This window comes from Mustela nigripes, chromosome 3, assembly GCF_022355385.1.
Source record: "Mustela nigripes isolate SB6536 chromosome 3, MUSNIG.SB6536, whole genome shotgun sequence".
NCBI classification, from domain to species: domain Eukaryota; kingdom Metazoa; phylum Chordata; class Mammalia; order Carnivora; family Mustelidae; genus Mustela; species Mustela nigripes.
In genome coordinates, this window is record NC_081559.1 from 186,894,686 (window position 1) to 186,911,252 (window position 16,567).

At 46.8% G+C, this 16,567-nt stretch overlaps 1 protein-coding gene across 1 annotated transcript; it reads right to left on the bottom strand.

Moving 5' to 3' along the window:
* Positions 1 to 1,699: 1,699 nt before the first annotated feature.
* Positions 1,700 to 15,182, bottom strand: LOC132014600 (small ribosomal subunit protein uS4-like). The gene is made up of 2 exons (XM_059395528.1): positions 14,545 to 15,182; positions 1,700 to 1,719 (listed from the first exon to the last, which is right to left on the bottom strand). Exons 1-2 carry the CDS (start codon positions 15,173 to 15,175, stop codon positions 1,700 to 1,702), a joined length of 651 nt encoding a protein of 216 aa, XP_059251511.1. The 5' UTR covers positions 15,176 to 15,182.
* Positions 15,183 to 16,567: the final 1,385 nt, after the last annotated feature.

Sequence of the window (16,567 nt, forward strand, 5' to 3'; positions counted from 1 at the left end):
GACCTTAAAACACAGAATGGGAGAGATCACTTCTTTTTCCTTTATTCCTTCTTGTAACAATATGGAAAGAGTTTTAGTTTGGAGTTAGTTGGGCGTAACACCCTTCTGACTCATCCTAATCTTCTCGAACAAAGAATGGAGATAGTATCAGGCAGGCAATGGTATTTAGCTGGAATTCAATACCAGTGTTTCTTTTTTTACTGTAGTCTTGTTGTTTTGTTGTTACTTTTTACCTACGGCATACACTTTCCATTTTCTATAGCAACTACTCTTGTTAATAAATTTATTTAAATTTGATAAGTGAGTCAAAACAAAGGAAAAAACCATTAAGCAGATATGGCAAAACTTGTACAGGTGTTATTTGGATAGGAACTGGAGAAAATGCATCCTCAGTGCTCTCCAACCCTACAGACTGTGGTAGAGGGTCACTAGAGGTGATGGTTCACAGGACAGGAAGCAGGGAGCATAGAATTAATAATGGCACCACTAGACACCAAAGCCAGAACATCCCAATCTTAACCCAAGGGGTTAGATGAATAAATTTTCCTAGAGTACTTGGCCTAATTTAGAAATGATTATTTTATTTTTCATTCAAATGCCAATATTTCTATGTTCTTGGATTTATTTGGAGAGAGCAACTTATTCACATCAATTTCTAAATAAAGCAGAGAAGGATGGCAGACATAGGTGACAAGAACGAGTAGCTCATGATGTATCATGACATGGGGATAATATTTGTGTAATGTTTTTCTTCCTTATAAGCAATTTCATGTATTATGCATGTATCATCCGAGTCTCTCAGCAATTGTGTTAGTTACTGAGGAGATAAGTAGAAATGACTGATAATGGATAGATTATTTATTGTCCGTAACAGCAGAGACACCATGGGTCATGGTGCACAACACACTGTATTACTATCTCATTCCAGAAGCATCCATATGATGGTATCGCTATTACCATCATCATCACCTCTAATTTAGGGACGAGGAAATGATTTCATATAATTTGGTCAAGGTCAAGGTCAAGGTTGCCTGTCTAACCAATGAGGATCCTGGGTTTGAATCCAGGCAGTGTGGTGAAAGACATATGCATTGAGCAACTCTGCCAACCTGGGCGGCCATCAGGACTTTGATTAGTGTCCTATATTCTGTGGGCATCTACTATGTTCCAGGACTGTACTAGGCATGAGGGCTAGAAAGATAACCAAGTGTCAGGCCCTGTCACGGGGACCTCAGAATCTGGTGGGGAGGCAGATAGACACAGACAGCTCACAGGGTGAAGGCAAGAACAACATCTAGCAAAGGCACGAAGGAGAGACTCATCACTCTGAGAAGGCTACACTGAGCGGGGATGGTTGGAGTTGACCTTACGCATGAAATTGCCTGGTGGGTGGAAGGGGGAAGAGGTGGTCCGTGGACACCATTCCCAGGCAGTAGAAGCCACAGGTGCAAATGGCTGTAAAGCAAGATGACCTGTTTGGAACCCTGTGATGGGGTCTGGCAGGAGCATGCCTGTGAGGGTCTGGGAAGAGTGGGAATTTAGGGGAGTGGGTACCAGAGGGGGTTGTGTTTACAACACTGGGGGAAAAAAAAACATTTCCCAAATCCATCCCTGACTGGGTAACAACTGGTAAGATCTTATATACATATAGAAAGCATAATGGAATGCACCAGCAAAATGCAGAGCAGCTCCCAGAGCCTCAAGCCTGCTGGTAGAAACCTGTGAGACAAGAAACAAAGTCACAGCCCTTGAAGCCCCTTAGGCTAAAGTGGAAATCAGGTCGGAAAAGAGCCTCCTCTTTGCATTGCTTCCTTAGAGAGACCTGCAACATTTGTCATTTTTCCATTCTCCTAATAAGATTGTTGCATTTCATTTTTACTTTCTCTGCACTCACTCTCCTTTGAAGAGAGTTGGTGCCAAACAACCCAGATGCAGCCATCCAATTATGCTGAATGTGGGGAGAAAATTACCATCAGAGCACCCTGCCAGCGAAGCCCCATGTTTACTCAATTCTATGGCCCTGCAATATTCATCTTTGGAAATCATATTCACATAAATTCCTCGTCATTTTGAATAGAGCGATGAGCAGGGTGCTTGGTATGCGGAGACGTGGAATTCCAGATTATTCTGGGTTGTCTGTGACGACAGTCGACAGCGCTCACTCAGCCCTGATGAACCCTGATGGAGCACCGACAGGGTACAACGCACTTCGGGAAGGCTGGGAGGAGGCGGAGTACGGAGATGAATTAGGCGTGCAGCCAGATCAAGGAGCCTAGGGACTGGTAGGGGAGAGAAAAGCTATAAATAATCACAGCACAGACAGACGGTGCTGGGGACGTTAAGTGAGGCAGAGAACACGGCTTTGCCTTTTAGAGGAGGGAGATTATTTCCAGCTCAGGGAATCATTGAAGTCTCTGTGAATGATGCCACCTAAATTGAGCTGCTCAGTCATTTACTCAGCAAATATAGCCTTGCTCTGGGGACATGGGTGCTGCCAGGTGCCAGAGACACCCAGGTAATGCAGAATAAGGCTGAAAAGGCTGCTCTCGCCCAGTTTATGTTTACTAAGTGGGAGGGTTTATGTTTACTAAGTAGGAGGAGTCAGACAGCAATGTAAGTGAACTGGTAATGAAGAGCAACACTGGGACAAAATAAGTATTACAAAGAAAGTCAAGCAGGTTGATACAATCAATCGTGCCTAGGGCAGGATGCCTACGGCAGATGGATCTACTTTAAACTGTGTAATCAGGACAGGCCTGAAGGTTAAGAGAGAGTCAGTCTTGCAAGGATTTGGAGGAACAGACTTTGAGACAGGGGGAATTGCACATGCAAAGGCCCTGAGGCAGGAATGAGTGTTGGGCGTGTGGTGAGCCAGCAGAGGAGGGAGAGTGGAAGGATCGGAGGTTGGAGAGGTGCATGGACTAGAGAAGGGATGTGGATATTTCTGCAAGTGTAGTAGGAAATTCTGTGAGGGTTTAGTCAGGAGAAGGGAGAGTTAGTCATGTGGAGGTGAGAGGTGCTCCTTATAGGCAGAGGACCAGCATGATGGTATTTGGGAACCTGCGAAAAGTCTCTTCTAGAGAACCATATTGGGAGCCATACGAGGCCCAGGTCAAGGAGATCCTTGAAAACCTGCAGTTTGGCCTTTGCCCCTGAGAACCACAACCATAAATGAATCTTTAGATTCTGGAGATCTCTGATGCAAACAGCCACCTGCAAGATATTCCATCTCTGTAAACAGGCCCTCTACAGAAATGCTCAGCATTCCCAGAGCCTTTAGTCCCCCCCTCCCCCAAACCAAAGAGACACAGTGGACTTAGACCAGCAGCCCAGAGACCATGCGACAGGGCGAGCCTCCCTGTCCTTGTGAACCCTGGGCATTCACTTTTTGCCTTCCTCACCTCTACTGCCCCCTCTCACACACTCACAAACATGTTAAAAAAAAAATACAAATCTGTGATACAATGTTCTCGGAGCCCTAAATATTCCCACCCGTCCTGGGAAGAGTTAAGAATAGGTGCAGGGCAAATTCAAGATGAACACATCCTCTCCTCTTGCTTGGATGCTCTGTCAGCTTCAAAGGGGATCTTGGTTCTCTGCTGCTAATCATGCTGTTTTCCTTTAGTCTTCTGAAACAGAGGCTCTTTATTCTTCCCTTCCACACCCTGCCTTGTGGAGCCAAGGCTGTGTTCTCTTTGTGACAGAACGTCAGGTTGGCTTCTGATGCAGAAACCAAACTATTAATGGCTTAAAGAAGAGATGTGCTCCTCTCTCATGCAGGCTGTTTGAGGCTGATATGGCGCAGGGATGCAGGCTCTCTCATGGCTCTGTCAACCCTGGGTACTGCTTGTCCATGATGCATTTGGGCTTTTGGCCATATTCACACTCAGCCGTGGAATGGAGGAAGAAATGGAAGAAGGGCCATGACCCTCCCTGTAATGTCCTAACCTGGTGGCAGCACACATCACTTCCTGTACCTTTGGCCATTCTGCTTCCTATTGGCTGGAGCTCAGTCACATGGCCAGACCTGGCTGCTAGGAGGCTGGGAAATGTAGTCTTGCTGTGGAAGGAGGGTAGAAAGGTATTGGGGGATAGTTGGCCACTGTGCCAGGCTTGGTCAGTGCTGGATCCATAGTACCTAGGACAGACAGTGTCTGACACAATATTCAGTATTTGTTTATGGAATGAACAGCTAAATGCCTTATAGTAAATTGTTTTCTGTCCTTCCCACTGACCGTGAACAACTGGAAGGCAAGTATCTCTGTCACCCCAATGCCTAATCCAGTACTCAGTATATAGTAAGTACTCCGAAGGTGTATATTGAATAAATGAATAAATGAATGCACAAGATTCAGTATTTATTTTAAAGATTTTATTTATTTATTTATTTGAGAGAGAGAGGGACAGAACAGAGAGGAGAGAGGTCAGCGGGAGAAGCAGACTCCCTGCTGAGCAGGGAGCCCAACATGGGACTTGATCCCAGGATTCCAGGATCGTGACCTGAGCCGAAGGCAGTCGCTCAACCAACTGAGCCACCCAGGCGCCCCTATTCAGTATTTTTTTTTTTAAAAGATGTTATTTATTTATTTGACAGAGAGAGAGAGAAAGAGAGAGCAGGAGCAGGGGAAGGGGCATAGGGAGAAGCCGGTTCTCTGCTGAGCAGGGAACCTGATGTGGGACTCTATCCCAGGACATTGGGATTGTGACCTGAGCTAAAGGCAGAGGCTTAACTGACTGAACCACCCAGGAACCCCAAGATTCAGTATTTTATTCCCTCTCCACATCTCCTTTTTTTTTTTTTTTTTTTAAGAATAGTATTTTTTTTAAAGATATATATTTTTAAAATTTATTTATTCATAAGCACAAGCAGGGAGAGGAGGAAAGGCAGACTCCCCACTGAGCAGGGAGACCCAGGCAGGGCTTGATCCCAGAACCCTGGGATTATGACCTGAGCCGAAGGCAGACACTTAACCTTTCACATCTCCTCTTGACCACTGTCCTACCAATGAACACGTCACTGACTTGTACCATGCCTGGCCCCTCATCTTTGTGACCTGCTTCTCTCTACTTCTGGCGTCAGCTCCATCAGCCTGGCAGGAGCCCCTTTCTGTGAAGAGTGATGGGCTGAGCATCAGCTTTACAAACACGAGTGAGGCATTGGCCTTGGTTTCAGTTCAGCTCTTGGGGGCTTGGGTGACCCCTCCATACCATTCTTAGGGATTTCTATATCCAGAGTGATGTGACGGGATCTCAGGCTGTGGGGTGGTTGTTTACCCTCTGTATCAGGCTGTATCACGGCTAAAGCGTGGACCTGGGATTTTGGCGCCCATAACATGTGGTGATTAAGGGCATAACTTTGGAGTTAGATAGATCCAAGGACAAACCCCAGCTCTGGGGATTAAAATATTCCAAAATTAATTGTGGTGATGGTTGCATAACTCTGTGAATATATTTAAAAAGCACTGAATTATACATTTAAGTAGATGAATTTTATGGTGTTTGAGTTATGTCTCAATAAAGCTGTTACCAAAAAGATCAGCTCTGCTTTTTTTGTGCTGTGACCTTGCTACACCCCTTGGCATTTTGGTTTTGGCCTCTCTAAAGGAGGGAGCTACTAATTACCTCATGGGCTTGCTATAAAGGGTACGGATGGCACATGTGACATTTTCAGCATGGTACCCGGCTCATGATAATAAAGTTCCTTTAATTAATGTAAGTCTTAAATTCTGGTACCGATTCTGTGGCTTGCTAGCTTTTGGGGTTTTTGGAAGTTTCCTCAGAGTCCCTGGGTCTCAATTTTCCCACCTGCAAAATGAGACACCGTTATGTTCCTCACCTGTGTGTTGCAGGATCGGTCTTTAGGCTCAGGTGATAAGACAGATGTGTAAACCCTTCCTAAACTGCGATACATAAAGAAGTGAAAGTGAGGCTGAGAGGCTTTGTACAGGCTCAGGAAGGCAGATGCTGCAGCAAGAGTGCCCAGGTAGCCTGCTTGCTGGCTGTGACCCCTTGGGCAAGTTCTTAAAATGCTCTGTGTGCCTCAGTTTCCCTATCCAAAAAAATGGGGGCCAATACTGTTGCCTGTCTTGTAGGATTATTATGAGGATTCCATGGGTTACTCTGTGCATTAATTAGAACAGAGTAAGAACTAAATATTCACTATTGCTTTTTTTAAGATTTTTTTTTTATTTAGAGAGAGAGAGCATGAGCAGGGAGCAGAGGGAAAGGGAGAGAGAAAATCCCAAGCAGACTCCCTGCTGAACATGGAGTAGGATTAGGGGCTCAATCCCAGGATCCTGAGATCATGACCTGAGCCAAAGTCAAAGAGCTGGAAGCCCAACCACTGAGCCAACCAAGCTCCCCTGTTTGCTCTTATTATTATAAGACACATGAAAAGGCAACACTGCCCTAGCCACCAGTAGATGAAAGCGCTTGCTTGATTCACAGGACTGTGCCCTCCACAAACCAGGTAGGCTGCATCTCACTACCTTTCCCAGGGGCATAATTTCTCCAGTGGCTTCTGTCTTAGTGTGACTCAAGTTTTATCTCATGAGGCTTTAAATCCACTGTACCTCAGGGTTGTGCACGTGTGAACATGAACCCCAAGTAAGTGGACCCTCAGAGCTCAAAGAACCAGATGGGTGTCCCACAGCAATGTGGCCTGGGTAGGAGGGAATTGCAATTGGAAAATGTCTTTAGGGAAAGACACTGGACCCTGGATGTTGGATCCTCAAACCCTGACCACTGCGGTAGCCCTGAGCTCCCATGCTTTTGTTTCTGAAGTGCTGCGACAATGGTGAAAACTCGTCTGCATTCTAGATGGTTGTTCAGCTCCCCGGGGCTGAAAAATCGGCAGCCTCCTCCAGGGGGAAAGCAATATGGAATATCAGGCTTACCAGGGGTATTTCTCTCTCTCCAGCAGGGTGAACTCTCAGATCTGGGGTGCCTTGGGACTTCTTCTCTGCCAGTATACTTAGAGTGGTCTTGAGAGAACATTGGCATCATCTGTGAACTTTTTAGAAAAGCAAATTCATGAGCCCGGAACCTGACCTACTGAGTCCAGATCTCTGGTGATGAAAACAGAAAACAGACTTTACGTGTTCTCTTACGTATGTTCATTGGAGAGCCATTGTGTTATGCTCTCAAACAATGCTGTTTTGGTATTTTTATCCAGATTCCATAGCTGTTCTCTGAAGGAGCGTGGGTGTAACACAAGCTATTTTATCGTAGTTAGTGATGGATGCCTAAGGCACTTCTCAAGGGTCACCTCTGTTAGGTCTCATGAATCCAAGACAGTTTGGCTCCAGCAATGTTTTTTTACCTCCTCTTTACCTGAAAGAGTGCTTGGCACTTGAGGAAGTGCTCAGGGGACATTGGATGGGTACATAAAACTCCATGGTTTGGTTTTCATTGTTCCCACATTACAGATGAGTAAATGGAGACTCAGATGATCACAGGCCTTGCCTAACAACCTCCAGATAGTCAGAGACCGCACTGGCATTTGTACCAAAGATTCTAATACCCACACTGTCCCCATGGTAATGCAGGGGCCCTGGGCATGTGAAGGGGCAGGGCACTAAGGGAGGGCTCAGTAGTGCAGAAGGTTGGAGCAAGAAGAACATTGAACAGGACGACTTGGCCGATCTGGGGATTGGCCTAACACGGGCACTGGCCCTGAGTCAGGATGGTGTGTTGGAGACACCATCGCAGGCATGAGTCCCCCCGGGTTTGAGTGGGTGTGTGGCGTCAGTCTGAGCCCCACCAAGAGAAGAGATGATCCATTCCAGGCTTTCTTTGTGAGGTTTTGTCCTCTGGTGCTTAAGGGTTTGGCTCCCATGGCAGGGATAATGGAAAATTCCTCTTGTATCCAAAGGACAAGCAGGTACCTGCAGGAGAGGAGGGATCTGCAGCCGACCAGACGAAAGCTGCCTGGGTGTAGCAGGGTGACACTGGGGTTGGACTAGTTCCATAGGGCGTCAGGAGGGCTGCCTGGCCCCATTTCCTTTCCCCAGAATGGCCCAGAGGCCTCTGGGATGGGAAATCCTTTTGGTTTCTGTGGATCTAGGGAACTGCGTCATTGGAGTGTGAGCTCCCTGGGGAGGGGAGGAGTCTTTTCCTGAAGGAAGGCTTTTCAATACTCTCTTGCTTTGTCCCTTGTCTCCATGGAGACCTATCTCCATGGAGGTCCAAACAAGAAGTCACTTCCTTGGGGAAGGGGGGGTGTTGTCCCATGGCAGAGAGCCTCCTCCCCTCAGAGTCTCAGCTCTGAGCTATAGCACCTCCACAAGGTGCCATGTCACTGGTTTGCCCCCTGAGTGAGGGCGGTCACTAGGAGAATGAGCTGTAACCTTGCTGAGCCCCGAGCAGGTCAACAGGACGGTTTAAGAACAAGACTCAGAATATCTGGTTTGGAAGAAGCTTCAGAGACCATCTGGGATGCAGGGGTGACATGACTCACCCAAGGCCACACAGTAAGCTCTGTAGAATGGAACCCAAATCCCATCTGATGTTGCTCCTTCCTGCTCCAGAATGAGCCTTTTCCAAGGTCACACAGCAGCTAAGTAGCCAGGCTGGCACCTAAAACTTAGGACATCTGACAGTAGATCCCAGACCCCAACCTCCTTTCTTTGCCTTCACGTTTCTGGGTCTGCTATTCCCTGTTGTGCCCCCGCTCACAGCCCTCCCGTCTGAGCCTGGGGTGGCTCCTGATCTATGTGCCAACAAGGATCTGTCGGCCTCTGATGCTTTACATGCACATCGGGTGCTGTCTTGTTGAACATGACAGCGAGGAAGAAGCTTTAGGCCTTTCCCGAAAAAGCTGTCTGGATTGATAAAATAATTCTTTTCTGATTGCCAAAATAATATCACTGTTCTTTTCAGAACACCGAGAAACTATGAATAAATAAAAAGAAAGCAGGAAAAATAAACTCATGTTTCTTGGCTGTTTCTCTTGGAAATTGTTCATGTCCTTGTCCATTTATCCATTGACAACTTTAATGATTGCATTTCAGTTTATTCAAGGACAGTGTCCTTTACATTCATAATTGGGGTAAAACTCCCCCCCCCTCCTCATTTGTTGTTTGCGGTTACATTTTGAAACATGTTTTTGGAGGTTGGAAGAGGCTGTCTCGATTTTAAGGGACTGGTCCTTTGCCCTGCAGAAACCGTCTCCTGGTGCTGGGACTGGCCAGCTGGCAGGGCGCACAGACAGGCCTTGACCGTGGCCGCAGATATGCTTGCCCATGGCAGTTCTGCCCTCAAAGTCCCCAGCACGCTAGTCAGAGATGCCAATGCCATTTATTTTCCTTTCCTGTGAAGAACAGGGCTCTGCTCTGGGGGCTGAGAGCCAGAACTGATGAACCAGGGTGGCTCATCCCCGGTCCTCTGTGCTTGTTGGGTCACCCCGATAGCATCTCTCTCCAGACACACGGCCCCTTTCAGGTTCCATTGGCTGAAGAGCTGAAGTCATCATTGTGAGTACAGTTTGTGTGGCCGGAGGACCAGTGGCCTGCTCGTCCTGCTTGCACTGCTATTTCCAGAAGTGGTTTTCATGGCCAGCTGAGGAGGTAGGCAGAACAAATGAGTATTTGCTGAGTTTGCAGATGAGAAATGAGAGGCTCAGGAGGAACACGGGCAGGGGCGAGACTAGACTCTTAGTTCTGGTGAACTTTGAGATGAGGACAAGATCCTGGGGGCCAGGGGAGCCACCGTCGGGAGGCGGGTGTGTCAGAGAGCTCAAGGGATGGAGTGAGAGGAGGAGGCATCTCTGAGGGTACCCAGGTTGGAGCCACAGACCCTGCCTGCCTGCCTTATTTTCTGGGTTGGTTCTGCTCTCCCCCAGTTTCCTAGAGCCACCCTTCGCCAATCCCAGCAGTGGAAGCAATGGACACACACAGGGCAGCGTGGGGGAGTGGGAACACACACATCCACAGACACGTGTGCTTAACCATGGAACCCCAGGAAGCAGTCTTCTTTAAAGTTAGGATCATGACATGCCCACGATGTTTATCACTACTAGACAATGGCGCAAGGCACGGCTGATGGGATTAGAAAGAAGGAAGGAGGAAACAACAATGAGATGTACTTATAGATATGACTTTATACTCACAACATCCAGGTTATTCAATTAAAAAACATTGCTAACAGGGTGACTGGGTGACTCAGTTGCTTAAGCATCTGATTTCTTGTTTTCAGCTCAGGTCATGATCTGGGTCGTGAGATCAAACCTGGAGTCAGGTTCTGTACTCAATGCAGAGCTGGCTTGAGATTCTCTCTCTCTTCCCCCTCTGCCCCAACGCCCGCTCATGTGCTCTCTCTCTTAAAAATAAAAAGTAATTTAAAAAGAAAAAATTGCAAACGACAGATTGCAGTTAGTTGTTTGGGTAACAAAGTACTTTTCAATGTAATAAACAGAAAAATATAATGAAAAAAAGTCCATTTATGATAGCAGCAAACAGATCCCATGTAACATACTTACCAAATTATGTATACAATGTATATGAATAAGATTTGAGGATGTTACTAAGAAATACAAACAATGAATAAATGAAAAAATATATTCATGAGAGAGGAAGACCCGTACTACGCATATGCCAACTATCTCTAAATTAATATCTAAATTAAATTTGTAACATAATTTCAATTAAAAATAAGGATTTTTCTGGAATTAAACATGCTGAAATGCTACGGGAAAAGAAACAGATAAGAATAGTCAAATTCTGAGAAATAAAAGGTGGTCTAGGTCTGAAAGATATTAGCTATATTATAAGGCTAAAATAAACTAAACAGTTTGGTAATGATGCGTGAGTAGCTAGACCAATGAAACAGTGTGAAACAGCTGGAAAAATACTCAAATATACATAGAAATTTAGTTTGTGATTAAGAGAACATTTCAAATCAGTGCTGGAAAAGGAGATTATTTAATAAGTGCTGTTATGTTTAGACAAATGGTAGCTATCTAAAACAAAGTTTAGATCCCTTCTTAGATTCTTCTACCAAAATAAATTCCAGATGGAGCAAAGATCTACATTTTAAAAAAACCCACCATAAAAGTATTAAAAGAAGCCATGGGAGATTTTACTTAAATAATATCCAAATGGGGAAGGACTTTGTCTTTTTTAAACATGACACAAAAATCCAGACTCCATATAAGAAAAGAAGGTAGATACACATGATATAAAATTAAAAATTTCTGCCTTGCAAAAATTATTATAAAGATGAAAGATAAGCAACAGACATGGCTGGGGGAAAAGTGTTTCCCACATGTGAGATGCGGACAAAGGGCTAATTTCCTCAATATCTATATAAACTCCTCCAGATGAATATGGGAGAATACTAGCAACCCAAAAGAAGAGAGAACGGTATGCCTAGAGAGTTCTCAGTTCATAGAAATATGAGTAACAGTGGCCTTTAAACACGTGAAGTGGGGGCACCTGGGTGGCTCAGTGGGTTAAGCCTCTGCCTTCGGCTCAGGTCATGATCTCAGGGTCCTGGGATCGAGCCCTGCATCGGACTCTCTGCTCAGCGGGGAGCCTGCTTCCCCCTCTCTCTCTGCCTGCCTCTCTGCCTATTTGTGATCTCTGTCAAATAAATAAATACAATCTTTAAAAAAAAAAAAAAAGAAAGAAAAGAAAAGAAAAGAGAGAAAGGCCGAGAGCAGAGTTGGGCTCAAGTTATACTCTATGTGCTGGTGGGTAAGTTGTTTAACGTCTCTGGGCTCTTTTCCTTTATCTGTAACAGTCACGGTCTATCTGAATCCCTAGGCTATGGCCTCTTAGATATTCCAAGCACCAAGCTGGAAATCTGGGGATACAGTGAGGGGAATGACAAGGAGCCGTGTCAGGTGTCAGGGATGCTCTCTCCACCTTCAATGTGCCGGTGAATCCCCTGGGAATCATGCTGGAATGCATGTTGTGATTAACAGGTCTTGGGCTATGGCCTGAGATTCTGCTCCCAGGGAATCTCCTGGACCTCAGGTCACACCTGGAGTATGAAGGGGTTAGGTCTCACAGTGTGGACATGGTGGTGCTGTGATTAGGCTGGGGTGCATTCATTCCTCCATTTTTTTATCATTTGATAAATTCCTGTGTGCTTTTTCTGTTGCCTACTTACTTACACACAGTGGAATTGTCTGCTATGTGTCAGGCATGGTTCTAGAGGCTATACAAATATGGACTTATTTATTCCTCACTGCAATCCCATAGGGCAGTACCGTGACCCTCCTCACTCTGCAGACAGGGAAACTGAGGCACAGAGAGGTGAAGTAACTTGTCCAACACCCCGCATCTGGTTGGTAGCTTAGTGAAGGGCCTCATTGCCAGGCAGGCTGCAGTGCCTGAGCACTTTCTACAGCAGGACATGGAGTGTGTGTGTGTGTGGGGTGGGCGGTGCGGGAAGGCACGGGACCCCAGCCCAGAGAGGAGGCACTTGTAGAGCCGGGAGGGGCTGTGAGGTGATGAGCCTGGGATCTTCTTCCCCTCTTGGACCCCAGCTCATGGAGCAGCCTAGCCCGACCCGCTCCTCCCCCTACTTGAGTGGGGTTGGGCAACAGAGCAGGAGTGCCAAGAAAACAGGAGTGCCAAGAAAACAGGAGTTCCCACAAGCCCCGTGGACACCTGGAAGTAGGGAGCCTGAGCCGTCTTGCAGGTTCCAGGGAATCCCAGGAACAAGAAGTCACGGTGGTACAGTGAGGGGCTGGGGGTTAAGTTGAAGTTGAGTCTCCTCAAGGCAGGAACCATGCGGTGGCGAGGCCTCGCACTCGCGGAGATGACCGTGGGCAGTCGTAGGTCCAGAACCGGAGCTCTGGGGGAATGATCGAGTTCTGGTATCTACTGGGGAGAAGTGAGCATCAAGATGGCATCCAAGGCCGCAGGAGCGGCAGAGCCTACCAGGGAGAGTCCAGAGATTAGGGATGGCAGCCCCAGGGGCATCGCCATTTGAGAAACAGGCAGCTGAAGAAGGTTCACAAAGATTTGAAAACGATGGTCAGGAGGTGCCTGGGTGGCTCCGTGGGTTAAAGCCTCTGCCTTTGGCTCAGGTCATGATCTCAGGGTCCTGGGATGGAGCCCAGCATTGGGCTCTCTGCTCAGCGGGGAGCCTGCTTCCTCCTCCCTCTCTCTGCCTGCCTCTCTGCCTGCTTGTGATCTCTGCCTGTTAAATAAATAAATAAAATCTTAAAAACAAAACAAAACAAAAAACAGTGGTCCGAAGGATGGTACGAGAACGGGGAGCGAGTGTGACATTCTTTTGGAATGACTGCAAACAGAAGCCCTGAAAACGTCCTCGTCAGGTGTGGACAGTTTATTTCCCGAGGTTCACTGGAGGAAGGATGAGTTGAACAATAGAGCAGTTTTCAGCGGGCTCTGCCCTTGTTTTACATTCTTCCGTAGATGACACAGTTTCCCATATGTTGTTTTGGCAGGGATCTCTGCATAAACATGTATACACACAAATATACATATATTTGCTGGCCCATATGTTTAGATCGATTCGGCTAATATTTATTGAGTCTTGATTATGTGCAAAGCACAGCACGTCCCGGGGGTTGCCAGAATGTGAATGCCATGTGCTAAAGACTGAGATCCAACAGGGAACCCAAAGTGATGGTCCCCAAGCAGGTGTGTCCCCTTAATGTAGGACTTCAGGGAAGCCTTTAATCAAACTGTGCATCAGACTTGGTTGATTGATCTCCTGGACCAAATCCTGGAGCAGAGAAATCCACCTTCCCTGAAAACCTCCTGCCAAGTGAGAAATCGCCTCTTGTCTTGTATAAGCCACTGTTATTTGGCTTCTGTGAGAGTGTTAGCCTCCTAATGCGTGCTTCCAGACATATGGCCCCGAAATCACTGCAGAGAAAGGGAAGCAGCCTGGGAAGGGTGTCCCTCCTTAGGTGGCATGGGATAGGCTCTCAGTTTTGTAAATCTCTTAACAAAATTTGCTTAAACCCAAGCTTGTGTTCTGCATGGGACCCTCTCCCTACCTTTGTACCTGCTCTTCTTCCTGGCCTGATCATGGGACGGGTGGTTCCAGACACAGTCCACACATGCAAGAGGCAAAATAGAAGGCAGCACTGCCTGTGAAGGTCGAAGGTCAAAGGTCAAAGTGGTTCAGGCCCTGGAGTCCCGACCTGGGGCATAGGGCTGAGGGGAGAGAGGGAGGAGCTGAAGCTGTAGGTCAAGATGCTTTTTGACTGAGTGAGAAATAAAGGACAATCATGTGGAGAGGGGGAGGAATGATTCGCTTGGAGACTGATTTTAGCAGGTAACAATAAAAGGGCGTCCTCGTTTAAGTTTTATTTTGCTTTTACAAGACTGGAAGGAAGTTGACAAGTTGGGGAAAATAAGGGTCACTCAAATGCTGTCCTTTTGCTGTTGGGTGGGACCAGGGATATGATGATAGCTCATCCCTAGGGGACCCACGTGGCCTGGTAACATTCTGCCCCAAATAGCTTTTATTTGGGAGCAGATTAAATGTGCTTTATTTATTTATTTATTTATTTATTTCCCAAAGCATTGGTTCTTTTATTATGTGACTGGGAAACTAGACAATCCATGGGTCCCGGGGGTAGGGGGTAGGGCGGATGGGAAGGATAGGCTCGATCCTCCTCTTCGTCATCGCGGGCGCCAGCCCCACCCTGGCCCTTCTTGGCATTCTTCCTCTTCACACGCCCTGGGCGGCCACCCGCATTCGGAGAGCGCGTGGAGAAGTCAATGTGCTTCTGGGAATCCGGGCGGACGATGAAGGACCGGATGCTCACCACTTGCTTTCGGACCCTGACGTGGCGTTGGCGGATCAGCACCCGGGCGTGGTGGATGGACTTGGCCAAGCCCAGCTTGAAGACCTGGGTCTGCAGACGCCTCTCCAAGGAATCCTCAATCTTCAGACCCAGGATATAATCCAGCTTCATCTTGCCCTCGTCCAGCGCTCCAATGCGCACCAGTCGCGGAAGCAAGGCATTGCCCTCAAACAGGCGCCGCGGGTCCTTCTCGTCCAGCATCAGCAGCTCCCGCGCGGCCTTGCGGATCTTGGCCAAGGTGAAGACCCTCCACACCTCACGTTTGTTCCGGAGCCCATATTCGCCGATCAGCTTCAGCTCTTGGTCGAGCCGCGACTTCTCGAAGGGCCTCCGAGGGGTCACGTAGGTCTTGCGACAAACCCAGCTCCGGGCCACCGGCATGTTGGCTGCGAGCGCGAGCCGTAACGTCCGCGCTCTGGGAAAGCGCTTATTTTTTAATGTTAACAATGATGGGGGAAGTTCTAATAGACCCAAAAGAAGACAGAATGGTCTCCTGAAAGCAGCATGACCTCAGGCTAATCCTGTCTTAGTCCCACTGCCATCTATTTCCCCTCCCTCATTTTAAAGCAAATGCCAGGCATCTTATTACATGATCCATAAATATGGCATTTTAATATGTATCTCTTAAATATAAAACACATAACCACAAGGCCATTATCACATTAAAAAATGATTTCCTTAATATCCTTAATTATACAGGCAGTGCTTGAATTCTTAATTATTTAGTAAATGTGTTTTTATTTTATTTTTTAAAAAGATTTTATTTATTTATTTGAGAGTGGGAGCACCAGCAGGCAGAGGGGCAGAGGGAGAGGGAGAAGTAGACTCCCTGCTGAGCAGGAAGCCTGATGTGGGACTCTATCCCAGGACCCTGAGATCATGAGCTGAGCTGAAGACAGATGCTTAACTGAGTGAGCCACTCAGGTGGCCCCAATAAATGTGTGTGTGTGTGTGTGTGTGTGTGTGTGTGTTTTAAAGATTTTATTTATTTATTTGACAGAGAGAGATCACGAGTAGGCAAAGAGGCGAGCAGAGAGGGGGAAGCAGGTTCCCTGCTGAGCAGAGAGCCCGATGTGGGGCTCGATCCCAGGACCCTGAGATCATGACCTGAGCCAAAGGCAGAGGCTTAACCCACTGAGCCACCCAGGCGCCCCAACAAAAGTGTTTTTATTTATAATTTTTCTGTTTGAGTCCGATCTAGATAAGACCCACACACTGTGATTGGTCAGTATGTCATTTAAGTATTCTTTACTATATAGATTCCCCTCTGCTTTTCTCTTTTTAAACCTGTGTAATTCATTTGTAAAAGAAACCAGCTTTCGTTTGGGTCCTGCAGAATTTCTCCTGTCTGGACTTGACTGGTTGTATGCTCATGGTACATTTTATTCGCTCCATATTTCCTGTAAATTGGTAGTTTTCATCTAGAGCTGCATTGTCCCATGTAGTAGCCCCTGGCCAAGAACAGATTAAATTACATAAAATTTCAGCAGCTCGCTAGCCACATGAGGCTCTGCTGCCGAGTCACACAGTACAGATTAGAGAACACGTCCATAATGGTGAAAACTGCTACTGGACATTTAATGGTTGAGAAGCTTAACCAAACTTAAATTTAATATTTTTTTGGAAGACTGTTTCGGAGGTGGTGTCATGAATGTTCAGCAGAGGTTCATAGTACCTGGTTGTATCGTTGTCTCTCTTACAGTCTTAGCAGCCTCTGATGCTAGTACCATTCATTCGTCAGGAGAAATATGTGTCTTTGAGGTTAGTGATGCC